Source organism: Aspergillus costaricaensis (genome assembly GCF_003184835.1).
Source record: "Aspergillus costaricaensis CBS 115574 unplaced genomic scaffold BO79scaffold_10, whole genome shotgun sequence".
Classification (NCBI taxonomy): Eukaryota; Fungi; Ascomycota; class Eurotiomycetes; order Eurotiales; family Aspergillaceae; genus Aspergillus; species Aspergillus costaricensis.
In genome coordinates this window covers 636,159-652,675 of record NW_020291810.1, presented here as the reverse complement: position 1 = coordinate 652,675, position 16,517 = coordinate 636,159, and the positions used below count along the sequence as shown (strand labels likewise).

At 49.8% G+C, this 16,517-nt stretch overlaps 8 protein-coding genes across 8 annotated transcripts; 5 read left to right on the top strand and 3 right to left on the bottom strand.

Moving 5' to 3' along the window:
• Positions 1–81: 81 nt before the first annotated feature.
• BO79DRAFT_170505 (SDR family oxidoreductase) lies at positions 82–2,951 on the top strand (the record flags this gene model as incomplete). Its single annotated transcript, XM_025679532.1, has 10 exons — positions 82–143; positions 196–263; positions 329–334; positions 399–616; positions 672–1,079; positions 1,165–1,410; positions 1,470–1,493; positions 1,899–1,996; positions 2,082–2,159; positions 2,232–2,951. The coding sequence occupies 10 exons, from the start codon at positions 82–84 to the stop codon at positions 2,929–2,931; spliced, it is 1,908 nt and encodes a 635-aa protein (XP_025541461.1). The 3' UTR covers positions 2,932–2,951.
• Positions 2,952–3,659: 708 nt separating this feature from the next.
• BO79DRAFT_262407 (putative phosphatidylserine decarboxylase) lies at positions 3,660–4,941 on the top strand. The gene is made up of 5 exons (XM_025686591.1): positions 3,660–3,742; positions 3,789–3,830; positions 3,883–4,018; positions 4,055–4,628; positions 4,678–4,941. Exons 1-5 carry the CDS (start codon positions 3,683–3,685, stop codon positions 4,901–4,903), a joined length of 1,038 nt encoding a protein of 345 aa, XP_025541460.1. The 5' UTR covers positions 3,660–3,682; the 3' UTR covers positions 4,904–4,941.
• A 486-nt stretch (positions 4,942–5,427) lies between these two features.
• atg15 (triglyceride lipase ATG15) lies at positions 5,428–7,509 on the top strand. Its single transcript, XM_025689478.1, has one exon. The coding sequence runs from the start codon at positions 5,511–5,513 to the stop codon at positions 7,299–7,301; it is 1,791 nt and encodes a 596-aa protein (XP_025541459.1). The 5' UTR covers positions 5,428–5,510; the 3' UTR covers positions 7,302–7,509.
• On the bottom strand, positions 7,510–9,255 carry BO79DRAFT_6042 (uncharacterized protein). The gene has a single exon (XM_025689479.1). The coding sequence runs from the start codon at positions 9,202–9,204 to the stop codon at positions 7,717–7,719; it is 1,488 nt and encodes a 495-aa protein (XP_025541458.1). The 5' UTR covers positions 9,205–9,255; the 3' UTR covers positions 7,510–7,716.
• An 863-nt stretch (positions 9,256–10,118) lies between these two features.
• Positions 10,119–11,180, bottom strand: BO79DRAFT_216190 (uncharacterized protein; the record flags this gene model as incomplete). The annotated part of the gene is made up of 3 exons (XM_025683304.1): positions 10,119–10,500; positions 10,564–10,863; positions 10,921–11,180. The coding sequence occupies 3 exons, from the start codon at positions 11,178–11,180 to the stop codon at positions 10,119–10,121; spliced, it is 942 nt and encodes a 313-aa protein (XP_025541457.1).
• Positions 11,181–11,533: 353 nt separating this feature from the next.
• On the top strand, positions 11,534–11,884 carry BO79DRAFT_143564 (uncharacterized protein; the record flags this gene model as incomplete). The annotated part of the gene is made up of 2 exons (XM_025678329.1): positions 11,534–11,784; positions 11,830–11,884. 2 exons carry the CDS (start codon positions 11,534–11,536, stop codon positions 11,882–11,884), a joined length of 306 nt encoding a protein of 101 aa, XP_025541456.1.
• A 712-nt stretch (positions 11,885–12,596) lies between these two features.
• Positions 12,597–13,883, top strand: BO79DRAFT_236731 (FAD-dependent oxidoreductase; the record flags this gene model as incomplete). The annotated part of the gene is made up of 3 exons (XM_025684613.1): positions 12,597–12,788; positions 12,930–13,324; positions 13,392–13,883. The coding sequence occupies 3 exons, from the start codon at positions 12,597–12,599 to the stop codon at positions 13,870–13,872; spliced, it is 1,068 nt and encodes a 355-aa protein (XP_025541455.1). The 3' UTR covers positions 13,873–13,883.
• A 34-nt stretch (positions 13,884–13,917) lies between these two features.
• BO79DRAFT_236730 (phosphoesterase) lies at positions 13,918–16,105 on the bottom strand. Its single transcript, XM_025684612.1, has 3 exons — positions 15,934–16,105; positions 14,486–15,861; positions 13,918–14,435 (listed from the first exon to the last, which is right to left on the bottom strand). The coding sequence occupies exons 1-3, from the start codon at positions 15,946–15,948 to the stop codon at positions 14,171–14,173; spliced, it is 1,656 nt and encodes a 551-aa protein (XP_025541454.1). The 5' UTR covers positions 15,949–16,105; the 3' UTR covers positions 13,918–14,170.
• Between the last annotated feature and the right edge of the window lie 412 nt (positions 16,106–16,517).

The window sequence follows — 16,517 nt, the reverse complement described above, 5'->3', positions numbered from 1 at the left end:
CACCTCGCGCTTCTTTGGAGACACTGTTTATTAGTATTACTTTTGTGTCAACTGGAAGGCCCGTTAGAGTCCCTCCCAATAATGGCGATCCTGGATATTCCGCCCAAGGAGGCTTCAGTATGGCCTATTACTCTGGGCATTCTGTATGTAGTCTACCAGTCAGCCAAAATCACCAGCGTTAACCATCAAATGTAGGTCGTGGGTGTTTTGGTCGAACTTGACCATTTTATTCAATAAATGGGTGATTGAGTCCACTGAATTTAGTACGTGAATTACTCCAATCCACTGTACTCACTACGGACATGAACATCCCACTAACATTTTCCAGGATACCGTGAGTTTGTCTTCATGATATGAGGGAGTGTATCAACACAGTCTAACCAACAATTCAAACCCAGCAATCATCCTAACAACATGGCATCTCGTCTTCGCAACCCTTGCTACTCAAGTTCTCGCCCGAACCACCACCATGCTCGACGGTCGCAAGAGAATGCGCATGGACGGCCGAACCTACGTCCGCATGATCATCCCCATCGGCATTCTTTACAGCGGTAGTCTCGTCTGCAGCAACATCGTCTACCTCTACCTGAATGTTTCCTTTATTCAAATGCTCAAAGTACGCCCCCCATCGCCCGCAATATAATTTGTCAATACTAAGGAAACAAAAACAGGCCTGTGGCCCAATAGTAACCCTCCTCACCAGCTGGGCCTGGCATGTCAAAACCCCGTCGCTCGAATCCTTCCTCAACATCCTCCTCATTGCCTTCAGTGTCGCCCTCGCCGTTGCCGGCGAAGTCCAATTCTCCTGGCTCGGCGTCATCTACCAACTCGCCAGTCTTGTTTTTGACGCCAACCGTCTTGTCATGATCCAGATCCTGCTGTCAGACGAGGGCCAGAAAATGGATCCCCTGGTGACACTGTACTACTCTGCCCCGGTGTGCGCTTTCACGAACTTTATGATCGCGTTCTATACTGAGCTGCGTGGGTTCAGTTGGAGTGTGGTTGGGGAGACTGGGTTCGGGGTGTTGTTAGCAAATGCCGCGGTGGGGTTTATGTTAAATGTGTCGATTTTTGTTCTGGTATGTATTTCCCGTTTCTTTTCTGTCCTGGCTGGTGATAAGGTGATGATTGTATGTGAGTGCTAATGAACCTGGGTATGTCTAGATTGGGAAGACATCCGGTTTGACTATGACGCTGGTTAGTGTGCCAAAGAACATCCTGTTGATTGTTTGTTCTGTGGTGATATGGGGCACGCAGATCACTTCGCTTCAGATGGTGGGATATGCGATTGCGTTGTTGGGGTTGTTGTATTATTCTCTGGGGTGGGCAACTATTAGGAGGGCATATGATTCTGGGTATGTCAGGCTGGTTGGGAGACAAGTAGAGAGGGTGGAGAAAGAGGAGGAAAATGTATAGAGTGGAGGAGATGCGGTTTCTTGATGGCTTTTGTTTTGGTGTTGTTGATTGAGGGTTCTAGGTCGGCGTTTAGAGAGGTATGTAATATAAGATAATATCATACTACTTGGATATATTGGAGTCTCTGAAATTATAAGACTATATCAGCTTTAGGTGGCTACATTCTTGGGCTAATAAGCAGCGAAAGTCTATGAAGATCGGTATGGAAACTTCGACTAGAATCTACAGCAACTCGCAGAAAGAATTCTATGAATCAGCACACTACTAAAATCACCTCAGTACCCTATAGGTACTTCAGTGTACGTATCATGAAAACACTAAGTTGGGTTATGGCTTGTGCCGTCCGCATTTTCCTTGATCGTGTAGACTCAACTACAACTTGATGCGCTATAACCCTTTCAATGGTCCTATGGTAATGTCTGTCTATGTATAGAGTCAGTTAACCATTGCGATCTAATAAGAAAAGTGCTAACCTACAGTAGCTCGGCGCTGCACCGTCGGAACAAAGCCCGGGGAGTGGATCCATAATGTCGCGGGGTTGGGACCGGAATTGCGCCGACCAGCGGGGAAGACTTTACGAGTAAGCAATTCTACTATATCTACCATCTTTTCCCAGAAAAATCCATTAGTAACATTTGAATAGTCACATCTTTCTCACCCTCAAGTCACCTTAAGAAACTTACCATGGACCAACTAAACGACATTGGTGGCCGATTGGCCCTTATCACCGGCGCCTCAGGAGGGTACTCTCTTCCACCCCCATCCATACCACACTTGAAGTCAACAAATCCATTATTAACAAACAAATACCATAGAATCGGCGCCGCCTGTGCCCGCCAACTAGCTGCCAAATCCGTGCACTTAGCTCTCACCTACTCATCCAATTCGACATCCATAACCACCCTCCAGAAAGAGCTCCAAGCCCAACATCCCACCCTCGTCATCACTATCCACCAAGTCGACGTCTCCTCACCCGTCCAGATCACCACCCTTTTCACCGAGATCCAATCCCAACACAACAACCGCACCCCGGACATCCTCATCTCCAATGCCGGGTACGGCAAACGGGTCCCGCAAGTATGGGACATCACGATGGAGGAATTCGATTACACTCTGACCGTGAATCTACGGGCCTCGTTCCTGCTCGTGAAGGGGGTAGTCGAACACATGAAGACGCAGCGCTGGGGGCGGATCATCTTCATGTCGTCGATTGCGGGGTATGGGGGTGGCATTAATGGATGTCATTATGCGGCCTCAAAGGCAGGGTTGACGGGGATGATGAAGAACCTGGCAACGAGGTTAGCAGAGTACAATATTAGTGTTAATGATGTTGCGCCGGCGATGATTGGGGATACAGGGATGATCCCTAATGCTGAGGCCATTCCGGAGGTGGCAAGCACGATTCCCCTAGGGAGGTTGGGGTTGCCGGAGGAGGTGGCTAATGTTGTCACTATGTTAGTGAAGACGGGGTATATGACGGGGCAAAGTTTGTTGTTGGCGGGAGGGCTGAAATGATGGGTTTCTTCGGTTAATATAGATGTATGGATTCAATTCAATTTCATCTTTATGTCCTTTGACTTGATCGCGCCCGCTGTGTATATTTGAATGGATGGATGTGGGCTGTTTCTCTGAGGATTGTAAGCATGAGCACTCTTGTTTCTTTCTGGTCGCTAGCTTATCTATGGTTAGGTTATCGCATGAGCAAAGGGACAGTATATCTAGAGAATTTACCTTTCCACAACCAATAAATGAGTAACTTACTAGTAAACACACGCGAGCAGCATGATGAAAGCATGTACTACTTAGCTAAGGACCCATAGAACACAACCAGTCCGAGAACAGCGATAGCTCATCACAGCACGAGGAAGTACACTTGACAAAAACACAGACAGATGTCAGTCATTACTATTAGATTGTTAGATGTGCCCTTGATTCCTCAACTGTATCGTGAAATTCCAATATTCCAAACAGGCAGTATTAATCCTATGCTACATCGTCTATTTCTATGATACCGTGAGAACTGGAACAATAACCAATTATTATCTACTGCCTCTTACCTTCCAGGCGAGAGGGGAGGTTGTGATCCTGGAGGGAGATGAGTAAGTGTGGATGGGTAGTATACAGTATACGTTACTGCCATCGGGAAGCCGTCATGCTGACATCATTGCCGTTGCATCGCGACAGTTTTCCAATCACATTTCTATCGCGAAGAAAAAAGAAAATGGCTACAAACTCCCAAGAATCAAATACATGAACAGTAGCCAGGATGTTCATTATTACATTTTTGCACTGGATAGCAGACTATCTGCTGTCTTTGGTCAAGATGGTAAGCCTTACCTCTGTCGCCTATCACAGCAACTAACGGGTCTTAGGTCCAAAATAGAGAGGTTGGATGGATCACCATAGAGCGCAAGGTAATATTCTCGCTGATCGCTTTAATCCATGCGCCGTACTTACAGGAGACAGACCGGTAAACACATGCGGGAACAGCAGCCGCTGTGGAAGAAGCTTAAGCTGCTTCTCTTATTCAACCCGTTAACAGAATGGCTGGATACCACTCACCTGATGCGATTATACTTGCATCATACTGCCGTTGAAGAAGGTACTTTTTCTGTTTCTCTTTTTTCTCGAGACCCAGCGTTGACCCCTGCAGGCAAACAAGAAGCCACCCCTGCATCTCGGAAACGCATCAAGGCCTTTGTTGACTTCTACCACATCAACATGAACGACTTCACCCCTTCCGACATAACAGCCTATGCAACATTTGAGGACTTCTTCGTACGTGCCCACAAGCCCGGCTCACGCCCAATCTACCGTAAAGACGACCCTACGGCTGCAGTGATAGTTGCCGACTCGCGCGTCGTTGCCTACGAAGCCGTAGCCGAGAGCAAGAAGATATGGATCAAGGGGAATGATTTCTCTATCACGAATCTGGTAATGGATAAGCAATTGGGCCCGAAGTTCGCGGATGGCCCGGTGGCGAGTTTTCGGTTGTCGCCGCAGGATTATCATCGGTACCATAGTCCGGTTTCGGGGACCATTAAGCAGTTTCGAAGCATGCCGGGTGACTATTATGAGGTAGATCCGATAGCGCTGCAGAGTCAGGTGGACATCTTAACGAGGAATGCGAGGGATTATGTGGTTATTGAAACGAAGGAGTTTGGGGAAGTGCTTTTTGTGGCTATTGGGGCTTCGCAGGTGGGGACAGTTAGGTATGCACTTTTTGAGTTGTGGTGCCAGTTGAAGAGTGCTAATGGTCAGTAGGATTCATCCGCAGTATCAGCAATCGGGGACTCAGATACACAAGGGTGATGAGCTTGGGATCTTCCAGTTTGGAGGGTCGTCCATTATTGTGGCATTCCAGAAGGGTCGTATACAGTTTGATGAGGACATTCTGAAAGCGAGTAAGAACGCCATTGCTGTTGATGTTGAAGTGGGGATGAGTCTGGGTCGGGCTGTCGGTGAGAAGGTACATGACGAGCTATAGTATCAGTTAGTGGCTAGTGGATGCCATGCTGGAAGCAGGACAATATTAGTGTTGGGCTTGTGCCCTTTTATTAGTCAAGATAAAATTCGGTAGACGGACTGGGGCCATGGTGGACCTAAGAATACCCGTCATCAAAGAATTTATATTCAGTCTGATAAATATGTGACAATGACGATCCTGGATTGTAATCTGCAGTAGGGTTTATCTACTACTAGTCCTTCACAAGCACCTGTCTCCGCAGTAGATGAACAGTGTTCGTCAACAACCCATCATGAAGGAAGCGGGTGCCACCGACAAACTAGGCGTGAGATACCTGACTCTGATAGGCATGACGACAGAAAGAAAGGGAAAACAGCTCATGTGAGCTACTAGTAGTTTGGATGATCCACTCAGCTATGTTGGTTGATCATCTACCACTTCGGTATGTGGGCCAGTGACCATCACGTGACAGCCCAATACCCACTTTCTCCAGCGCCAGTCGGTGGCCACCTCAACTACTGCCTATCTATCTATCTACAGAATGGCGCCGGTTATCTAGAGCGACCCTGTTTCCATCATTATTATCTCTCAGCATTATCCCTGCATCTTTGTCCATCACTGTATCGCCATGAAAGGCCTTCGAGGGCATAATAAAAAGTCTTCCTGGGGGAACACAAGACTATCCGACCTGCTATGGTCGGTGACACTACTTCCAGGCCTGATCTCCGCTTATCAGCCCGTATACCTCGGATCCCGACCAGCGTCGCCCTTCCTCCCTCCTCAGATCCCGCTGGGTGACTCGCCCCCCCTCTCAGACACCCACGAATTCACGCTTCGCCATATCTTTCACCGAGGAACTTATCAAGATCCTGATCTCCATCGCCGGCTAGATATCACGCCAGACACTCGTCTTCGGACCGTCTCAGACGAAGGAGTCGAAACCGATGTCGTCACACCGAACACTCCGCTGGTTGCTTCGTCAAAACCGCTCACAATCGAAAGACTTGCAGACCGACGCCTGTCGGTCATTGAAGAACACCTAGTGACTGCACGATCCTCTGGCTCGGCAGTGGCGCTGTCGCCGTCCGATTGGGTCATGGATACGCTGCCGGGCCCGAATGTCACAGAGAAGAAGACCGTCGTTGCTTTGGCGATGATGACGGCGAATGACTACATCGAGGTACCTGGGACCGGGGATTGGCAGGATATTCATGGTCGGTTCAACCACTCTGGAAGTTTTGGGTGGCAAGGAGACGGGCTCCGAGGTCACGTATATGCCGATAAGACCAATAGCACGGTGGTCATCTCCCTCAAGGGAACTTCACCGGCCTTGTTCGATGGCGAGGGCACTACTACAAATGATAAAATCAACGACAATCTATTCTTCAGCTGCTGCTGTGGCCAGGGGGGCTCTTACCTCTGGCGGCAAGTCTGCGATTGCCAGACAACCCTGTACAATGCGAACCTGACGTGCATTGTTGAGGCGATGCTAGATGAGAACCGATATTATCGCGCCTCAATCGACCTTTACTCTAATATCACCGAGATGTACCCAAATGCCAACGTTTGGCTGACCGGCCATTCTTTGGGTGGTGCGGTGTCCAGCTTGCTAGGCTTGACATTTGGGGTACCAGTTGTTACCTTCGAAGCTGTTCCGGAAGCACTCCCAGCAGCTCGTTTGGGTCTTCCCAGTCCGCCAGGACATGACTCACGTTACCCTCAGTCACGTAAGAACACTGGATCATATCATTTCGGACATACGGCAGACCCGGTCTACATGGGAACTTGCAATGGAGTTAGCTCGGTTTGTACCTGGGGTGGCTACGCCATGGAATCCGCATGCCATACTGGTCAAATGTGTGTCTATGACACTGTTGAAGACAAGGGCTGGCGTGTTGGACTCAGCAAACATCGCATCAACTATGTCATTGCGAATGTTCTTGCTGGCTACGACGATGTGCCTCCCTGTGCGCCTGAAGAGGAGTGCTACGATTGTGAACTCTGGAAGTTTTTCCGCAGTAATGGCTCTGAAATCACTACTACCACCTCGGCCACCTCTACATCCACGTCTACTACGACTAGCAGAACATCTACCTGCAAGACTCCCGGATGGTGGGGCTGCTTGGATCCAACCACGACTGGCGAAACAACGTCGACCTCCACCTCCACCTCCTCCTGCAAGACCCCTGGCTGGTTTGGCTGCAAAGATCCAACAACCACCTCGGATATTACATCTGCACCAACAATCACCACAACTGAACCTCCCATGACCTCGACCACTACCTGCAAGACCCCCGGCTGGTTCGGCTGCAAGGATGAAACAACAACACCAGTTGTGATTGCACCTGCAGCAACCCTCACCATAACTGAGCCTCCCGTTACCTCGACTACTACCGGCAAGCACTTGGGCAGGTTGTGAACATCCTCAGAGTCAAGCGTCGATTCGACTCACCTTTTCGAACCTGCTTCCTCTGCCTTCACAGTCGCCCGAAGAGACAAGCTGGATGGCGCGCAGGAAGCCTCTTCATCGGTTTGAGGCATAAGCACCGATCATGCCGGCAAGCATAACAATAAACAACTCCCGTGTCGAGCAACACCCGAATGAACTTCACGCCGGCACTGGCCCCACGAGACGCCTTACCAGACATACTCCACACCTGGTTTGACACCGAGGAATCCTTCTGAGCCCGAAAGTTGAATTTCCTTTCCACTCTTGCCAGTTTCGCGTGGCAACGCGCTTCATGTGACATAACGCATTTTGGTACGACTATCAGCATTGCTAGACAAGCGTGATTTTGGCGTTTTGAGTTTCCTTTGATTCCCTTTCTTTTTGACTATTTCTCAGTGGTCCATTTGGCATCGCTGTCATACCATTTTACATTGAGCACTCGCCGTGGCACAGAGAAGCTGGCAAACGGATTGTCCCAATTAATGGCGAGATCATCAGCGGTGAATTTGGGGGCCCATAAACGAGGCGTATCTACCAGCTTGTAAAAAGAATCTGCAACTTCTAGCTGACCGGCCTCTCGGTAAGCGAGAGCAAGGAACATAGCAGACAAATCGCTGCCCATGTTCAATCCCAGCTCCCACCACTCGAGAGCAAGATTATTGTAGTATTCGTGGGGTGCCAGACCACGGACAATGCTGGAGTAAAGAGTTTCCAATCTACCCTTTTTGAGTACCTCGCTAGAGTCTTCTTCCGACCGCGGAACAAACGTCTTCTCTCCCCGACGGGGGAACAGTCCTCTCGCAGTAAGGTAGTAGAAATGGGCCAAAGAGGCGCAAGCACTGGGAACACCGGCCATTGCAGCCTGATGCATGTACTGCTCGTACTTCTCATAATCACCAGCCTCAAACATGGCGGAAGCATAACTCGACAAGTAGTTAGGCTCTTGGTAATCCACTCCTGCCAGACGGGCCAGCTCATCTCTGCTAACGCCCCAATTCACTCCCTTCTTCTTCAGCCCCTCTTGTAGTTGGATATACGTCGGCCACACCTGGGGAATGTTGTAGAATGAAAGAGGCGTCTCCAGGCCCTCCACTCGTGTCGAAGGATAGATAGTCGACATGAGCTCATCCATAAACGGCACCGCGCTTTCATGTTCCCCGCGGGCAATCAGCGTTCTCACATAAACATGCATAGCACGAGGATCACGTTCTTGCAACGCCCATTGTTCAACTTTATCCAGGAATTGAGTGCGTAGGGGGTAATTCGGATGCGCATCGTCGAGGTTCCGTTGAGCGAGCATAAGGGCAGGGGATCTAGCGCCTGCGAGAGCACAAGCACTGTGGAGCCAAACTTCCAGGGCACGATTATCGGGACTCAGTAGGCACCTCGAAACGTTCCAGATAACCTCGACGTTGGTGGAAATTGCGCGAATCGCACGTGCGGATGGAGGCTGGGAATAGGCGGTTCGCAGCAGGGATTGTGCGATTTGTTTGTATTTTTCGAGGCTCAGCTTCGCGCGACCGTAACTTCCTTCATAGCTGTGGGTTTCCTTCCACCGGTCATAGTGTTCCTCCACGGTCTTCTCCAGCCTTTGTAGCATTTTCTCGACATCGCCTTGGACAGTGTGGGCGAACACGCCGTCAATTGTGAAGACGGCTTGTCTCCGAGTGGATTGAGCTTTCCGCGCTATGGGAGATCGTGGCGCTGCATAAGAGGGCGTCGTCGTATGGAAAGATTTGGCTTCATAGCGGGCGAGTCGGCGATGGCGGGTCGAATAGCTCAGGGGAGGGGAAGTGCGCGTCAAGGTGTTGGATTCCGGGTGCAATTGTAGGCGACATTGTCGCAGGACAGAGGAGGTCCGGGAAAGGGACATTATGAGGATGTTGATCAGCCGTAAGTGAGAGATGTCGAGAGGTCACTTGCGTGGGATCCCGACCAGTGTTGATATGATAGCAGTAAGTTGGTCCGGTTGCGGTCACGTGTTACACAGGCCATTATGCACGGTCATGTGATGATTAGTAATCAAATATCGTGATTTACTAGTTAACTAGTTATTATTTTTTGTTTACAAATTCTTCGTGGCATGAAGTCGTACTATCATTTCATGGATCTGTCTTCTCCAACATAGTCTACTGTGTTCTGTTTGCATGTGCTGCGGAAAGTGTTAAGTTCAATAGTACTTATACACGGCGTCTCTTTCTGCTCAATGAAGTTGCCGCGATACGATATACTATTATCAGGGTTGGCAGCTATCGCGGAAATGTAAAAGTCTGAGACAGTGAGACAGCAGACATTTATCAGCATCCGAGAAAGCCCCGAAGTATAGGCTGCTACTACATAATTCAAAGCTCTTAATTACGAGTCAATGATTCAACAACAACAACATATATCGGTGCTATACTCAATTAATTTTCCTGTGATGAGGGGGAATGAGAGAATGTTGGGGAGGGAAGCGCGATAACACTAGACGAACTAGTGACAGGCGAACAAGTCAAACAAACAACATTGTGTGGTCCTTGATGAGTGCCTCGTTATCGCATTGAAAGTACAACCGATAAACTCCGCGTGATCCAGCGCGCAAAATGGTATATAAATCAAAGTTTCGGGGTGTGGATGTAGGGACGGATGTGAGAGTAGAAGTAAGCGTGGATTCGATCTTAAGCCATCAATGATGAGCAAGTAACTGAGCTATGGAGCACGTGAATCCCATTACATGCTTAGCAATTGCCTCGAAGAGCTTCCCTAGGCTTAGGTAGCTCCCTAGGCTTAGGTAGAGCGCAACGCGACTTAGTTCTCCCCCGCCTTGTTGGTCTGCACAAAGGATGTCTGGGACTGGGCTTGATGCCCGGAAAGTGTCTCCGCCGACACTTGGTGCATTGAGCGGCGAGGGTTCGGTGAACTGAAGTGTTGACGAAGTGGGAGATCCGCCGACGATACATCAGTGCTTCGAGTGATAGTCTTATGGAATGGTGCCTTGCCAGGCATGCCCGTCGGCATGGGCCCGGTTTGCCTCGGTACGGTCATAGGAATACCAGGCGACTTGAGAACGTAGTCTTCGAACTCTTTCATAGTCCTTCGTTCTTCGCGCAGCTCTTCCCGTTCTTGACGCTCTTCTTTCGTCATGACGCAGTTTTGCAAGCTGACGCCGAGCACGACAACGTAGTATAGGCTGTTAAGCAAATTAGCTGGCCGTTCCCACAAAGAGGATATCAGAGGATAAGGGCGTCCTCACATGAGAATTATCGAAAATGCAAACAGTGCCTTGGCTTGCATACAGTAGTGAACGTCTGTTTTGACGGCAGCCACTGAGCATTTCTTCGTGATGTACCATGGTGCGCCCGGTTGAGGATGCTCGGGGTCAGACATGTCGGGACCGGCCTGATAACGAACGGAATAGATATACACGGCGATCAAGCCAGCGTGGACAAAGGCCGACAAGGGCGGAGTAAGCATGTGAAGGATGTGGACCGGAATCTTTGTAATCCACACGAAGACACTCAGAATTCCAAGGACGAGGTTGTACTCGGTGATGCTGTTCCAGTGTCAGTCATGACATAGGGGGGTTCTGGACCAGAAGGCTTTCACATACAATGAACTCCAAACAATGGGGGTCTTGAAGGACCGATGGTTGGCCGCGGCGTAGAGCCTTTCATTTGGCGAACTGTTAAACCCATTGTCTGCGCCATCCTGCCAAAGCTTCGTCCGGTAGAGGTCATGAGAGGCGATACCCGTAAGCGTGAGGATGATGACCGTAAGAGGCAGTTCGATGGTCATCAATATATACATCAAGTTGTGATTACGCCATTTCGTCGGGAAGAGATCACGAAGCGGCGGCATGCGCATGCGCATCATGACTGATTGTGTTGATATATTCGAAGTCGTCAAAGCCAGCTAGGAAAATAAAGCACGAAGAATAGTATCACTATAAAAAGTGTACTCGCTCTGATGGAGTGCCTGGGCTCGTGTTTCACCTGCGACTGAAGTCCAGGTCGGTTGTGGCTGTACGTTCAGCTCACTGGCATCAAACACCAAGTGCTAACGCATAGATGAGAGCAAGGAGACAGAAATGGCTACCAGAGAGAGGAGCTCCGGATGATCAGCCGGGGAGATGGCGAGGATAAGAAGTCTGGCACCCCAGAAGCGCCGGCGTCCATCCTCTTGTGGTGCATGGTCCAGATGAGGAGAACGGTGCTATCACAGCAATGCAATGGAAAGCCAGGAAAGCGGGAAATGCAGTTGATGTTTCCCACGGGTTGCATCTGGCCAATGCTTGCCGTCTAGGAAGCGCCAGCATCGGCGCCAGGCCGGGGTCTATCACCAATAAGGCGGCAGAAGTAGCCGTTTGGCTGACAGCCGTCACACACCTAGCGTGTGATGGGGAAGGCGATCTGCATGCTCCCAGCAACCCTCTACGCACCGAGACTAAGAGAAGAATCTGCCCGCCCGTTGGTGGGTGCGACCCATGAGAGTATCAGCTCTAATAGCTACTCCGTATTAGATGGCTCAATACCTCCGTGCTAGAGGGAAGAAATGTCGAGGCAGGGGGACGATGAATGAGGGGATGTCAGGTCATGTGACCATGGTCATGAATTTTCATTGGAAGGGATGCTCGGGGATGTCCAATCAGAGTGCGAAGCGCCCAGGTGGAGCAAACTGGCAAACTGTAAGTATGTACTAGTTGTGATTTACTAGTACAGTACTGTTGTGACTGCACCTGCATAAGAAGACTGGAGGAGGGGTTGACAGTCATTAGGAACACCATCAGTTCCCTGTTTATCTCACTGAGCCATTTCGTTGAATCAGTAGGATGTGATGTTGAAGCGCAAAGATGGGAATGAGTACATACAAAGTAGTAGTACTACACTTCGCTGCAAACAAACCAAGAAGGCACATGACATGCCCCAACGTCATCCATTTAGCCTCGACTCAACTACTTCGTACTTCTACCAAACCAGCAATGCGCTCTTGATAACTACAACACAGTCAATTTCGGGGCAAAAAATCACTTACTCTAATCCATGTAAAGGCACTAAATGTTTATCCCGCCAGCTGGCCCTGTGAATCCTCTAACTACTGCTGCTACCATCTCCAAGAAGCAACAGTCCTTCGCAACATTCATTGGATCTCCGGATGCGGAGACTCCGACTAGTACTGCAGTGCCATCAACTGCTCCCAGTCCAATCTCTCCATCACCCATCAGCTCTCTTCTCTAAGCGCCAGCTATCGGCTACCAACCAATTGTGCTGTTATCACCAAGCACACCACATGAGCTCCCCGACAAACCGGAAGGGCTCACTGCCCCATCAATTGCGCACCGCTGCCGAACCCCGCCAGAACCGACTGTACAATGTCCGGCTGTCGCATATCGAACAGGCCAATCCTTCCGTGCGACTGCTACAGCTGACTATCCCTCCGGAGGTCCAAAATATCGAAGATGAAGGCCAGGAAGTGGATGAGGTATGATTTTCTTTTCCATAATGATCTATGTCTCTAAATGACATTGCCAACCGCACACCTATAATCTCTATAAGTACTCTCAGCGACATATCCGCTTTCCGACCGACCGTATATACCTACTATCATACTGACACCCAACAGTTAGCCAACCCCCAACAACCCCTAACATTCCTCCCGGGTCAATGGCTGGACGTCCATATTCCCTCCATCCCAAACGCAGGCGGCTTCAGTATTACCTCCACTCCAGCCGACGCACAAGTCCTCCCATCCCTAGAATTCCCCGCCGAGGCAATCACCACTGATGAAACCGACGTTCCACCCATCGACCCGCGCGGTCGGCCACCCTACGTAGAGTTAGCCGTGCAATATGCGCCCTCCAACCCAGCCAGCGTATGGCTCTGGCGACCGGCGGATCAGATCCTAGGCACGGAACTTAGTATCCGCGTCGGAGGGAGTTTTGTATGGCCACCATCTTCCCGCGTGGACTTGACGAAAGTTCGAAATGTAGTCTTCGTGGCAGGTGGAGTAGGGATCAAGTGAGTGTTTTCTGTCGTCTCACCAACAGGAAAGATGATTCATAACTAAATACTAAAACAACCCTAGCCCACTGATATCCATGCTCTCGCATCTAAACAATGGCGATGAGATCGCTCTTCCTCACCCATCATTCAATATTCGATTTCTGTACTCAACGAAACTCCCACGGAAAGAAGAAGGAACAGTAACCGGGAATGGTACTAGTAGTCTGCAGCAGATCTTGTTTCTTTCACGTCTACGACAGATCATTGCGTCGCAGTCACAGATTCGTCGATTGCAGATCAGTTTAGATCTTTTCATCACCGATCCTGGTTTGGATCGAAGTTCTCTTACTGAATTTGCGGAATCTGGGGATCTGAACCTGCACACGCGGAGGATCAATCGGGATGATTTACGCAAGGCAATCAGTAAAACCGATGGTAGTATTGAGGCGGAAGAGACTGTGTGTTATGTGTGTGGTCCGCCTGGGATGACGGATGATGTGGTGAGCAGCCTTGAGGACTTTCTCGGGGACACGGAGCGCGTGTATTATGAAAAGTGGTGGTGATAGAGTAGGAAAGCAAGATAAAAAGATAAAAATAATCAATTTTCTCGAGAAATTGCCTGCTATCGCGGCCCACGCATCCTGAAGATGCTTGAATCGAATACCAATATGATACAAAGAAGGAAATGAATGCCCGCCGGTTAAGTCTCAAATAGGAACGCCTCCCCAGTAATAGATGTAAAGAGCCTCGAATAAATGATATCGTCCGGAAAGCAGCGCCAGATGTGTCTCGCGAGACCCAGCTCAAAAAGAAAGGAGAAATAATACCAATCAGCGCCTTGGAAAGGCATCAATCTCCAATTCACTTTTCTTGTTCGGGCCCTTTGACAATGCCACCGTCGATAATCATCATCTCATCAATTTTGGCTTCCGTCTCGCCATACTCCAGCCGCTTGTATGTCACCACACGGCCAGGGTTCATGTCAAAATCATAGAACCGCACGCGGCGCACATAACCCCCGTATCCTCCGTACCCGCCGAAACCAGCACCTCCTCCATAGCACATCCACAGGGACGGCTTTTCCTCGTTATCTCGATTGAGCATGCAGTAGTCATTGACATGGTCACTGAAGCGGTTAGCAAAGAGTCATGGATGGGTGGGAAAGACATCGCTTACTGTCCGCAGCTCACAAACAGGATACCCTCTTCCTCGAGGGCATCCTTGAACCCCGAGTTAAAGCCCGGCGCTGTTGGAGCTTCTGTCCAGTTACCCCGGTAGTAGTTATTGGGATCACGATACTCCGGCAATGGAATGTGAATGAAAGCCATGTTCATGTGCATGTGGGTGTATTCATGGTGCTTGGTCTTCAGCCCTTGGGCCGTGTTCTTGAACCACCGAATCTGACTCGGCTTGATCCAGTCATACCCGCGATAATTCCGCTCATCAGGAGAGTACGAGTGTGAGTCCAAAAGGTAAAGGGTTAGCGCGGAGTGGGTGGTGCTTCCGCGGCCAAGAATCTCGACATAATAGTTTCCGACTCCGTCGATTTCCTCGGGGCCGGCAGTAGATAAAGAGTACGGCAAATCCTCCAAGATAGTCATAAGCTCCGGTCGCTTCAGGTTACCCTCGTCATCATGGTTGCCGAAAATGGCCGCATAGGGTATCTTGCGATCAACAAGGAGTTTAACGGACTTGAAAAGAGCACTCTGAGCATCCTTCGATGTCTCACCATTAACCTGGTCGCCACTCAATACAACAAAATCAGGCTGCTCTTCGTCTAGAAGCCTTTCCACGAACTCTAACGTCCGAGGATCGGCTTCACACTTCTGCCCTGGGACGGGTTCAGCCGGGACGGGTTCACGGCAAGCCCCTAGGCCGGTGCTCAGATGCAAGTCAGCCAGCTGCATGATCTTGAAGCGCCCATTCTCGTTTATCCTGGGCACTGGTTTCTTCGTTTTGGGAGGATCTCCCCGACGGACGCTGATTCGAGTTTCCAGTTCCTCCGTACGGCTATCCAGTAGCAATGGAGTATCCCTGACTTCCCAGCCAATTCGCGGATCGACTGCATCGGCACCGAAGAGGACATCGATAGCGGTGATTGCTTTTCCAGAGTCACTCGCGTGGCGCTTAGCGGTTCGCTTGAGCCAGATACCACCGGGTCTTTGCTCCCATGTCTCTCCCTGGGCCTCAGGATCCTCCGAATACTCGGGAACAAGTCGGCTAATCTTAAGGTCAATAACAACCTTGTCTGTAGGAAGCAGTTCTTCCTCTTTCTTTCGCTCAAACCGAATAAATGCGCTTGAGGTCCAACCGGTGCGGAGGTAGAGGTCTTTCTCAACCTGGGACCAGGACTCCTGGCTCGGTTGACAGTTCGAAAAAACGTTGATGGAGGAACAAGTCACAACGGTGATGTCGGTGATGGCGAAGCCAGCATAGTGGGATGGAAGATGGCCGTGGATGGAGGCAGGAAGGACACGGAACCTGTTGTCCAAGGTCACGACGAGAAGAGCGATGAAAGATGCGAAAATTGCGAGCTGCACGCCCGCTCGAACCTATAGCGATATCCTATTAGTTCTAAGATCTTCTGATAGGACCGCTCCATGATCAGACGAAAAGGGACATACAAGTCGGCGTGTCATGCTAGGAATAGTTGATACCCCTGGCCAGTTCTAGTCAAGTAAGAAGTGGCCGAGCGCAGAAGCATATTGAAACACAAAGCCGCAAGAAAGTATTGGGGCTCGCCACAGAGAAGACCTGATACTAGGTCATCTCAAGGGGCCATTAATTCGTAAGGAGGGGAAAGAAGGTGGTCAAGTACCGGAAGATATCCTTCCTATTCATTCATTCAGCTCGGAGCCAATCCCTTTGGGAAGGCGGTCGGTCACATGTCAGTGGCCAACCGGGGTGATAGTCAGCGACTAACCCATTCGGGTATAGCCACTTAGACCCCTACGCTAGCCCTTTTCGAGATACGAATGGCACCTGCTGCATAAATGTGTATATTACTTCCTTCGAGTAATCTACTTTAGCATACTGGTATGTAAATAGTATTATGGTACGGGTATGTATACACTCGATTCATCTATATCCGTCATCATGGCAAATATGAAAATCATATCTATCTCCCCTGAAAAGCATCAGTTGTTCTTGGGACACACCGGGGGAATCTCCTCGACAGCAACACGGCCACTCAGGATGCTCTCGGTTG

Excerpts from the sequence above, each read along its gene's own strand:
- BO79DRAFT_262407 (XM_025686591.1), top strand. The coding sequence starts at position 3,683 with ATGTTCATTATTACATTTTTGCACTGGATAGCAGACTATCTGCTGTCT. Across the intron at positions 3,743-3,788 it reads TGCTGTCTTTGGTCAAGATG|GTCCAAAATAGAGAGGTTGG; the intron begins GTAAGCCTTACC and ends AACGGGTCTTAG. Across the intron at positions 4,629-4,677 it reads TCGCAGGTGGGGACAGTTAG|TAGGATTCATCCGCAGTATC; the intron begins GTATGCACTTTT and ends GCTAATGGTCAG.
- BO79DRAFT_6042 (XM_025689479.1), bottom strand. The coding sequence starts at position 9,204 with ATGTCCCTTTCCCGGACCTCCTCTGTCCTGCGACAATGTCGCCTACAA.
- atg15 (XM_025689478.1), top strand. The coding sequence starts at position 5,511 with ATGAAAGGCCTTCGAGGGCATAATAAAAAGTCTTCCTGGGGGAACACA.
- BO79DRAFT_236730 (XM_025684612.1), bottom strand. Across the intron at positions 14,436-14,485 it reads CTGTTTGTGAGCTGCGGACA|TGACCATGTCAATGACTACT; the intron begins GTAAGCGATGTC and ends TAACCGCTTCAG.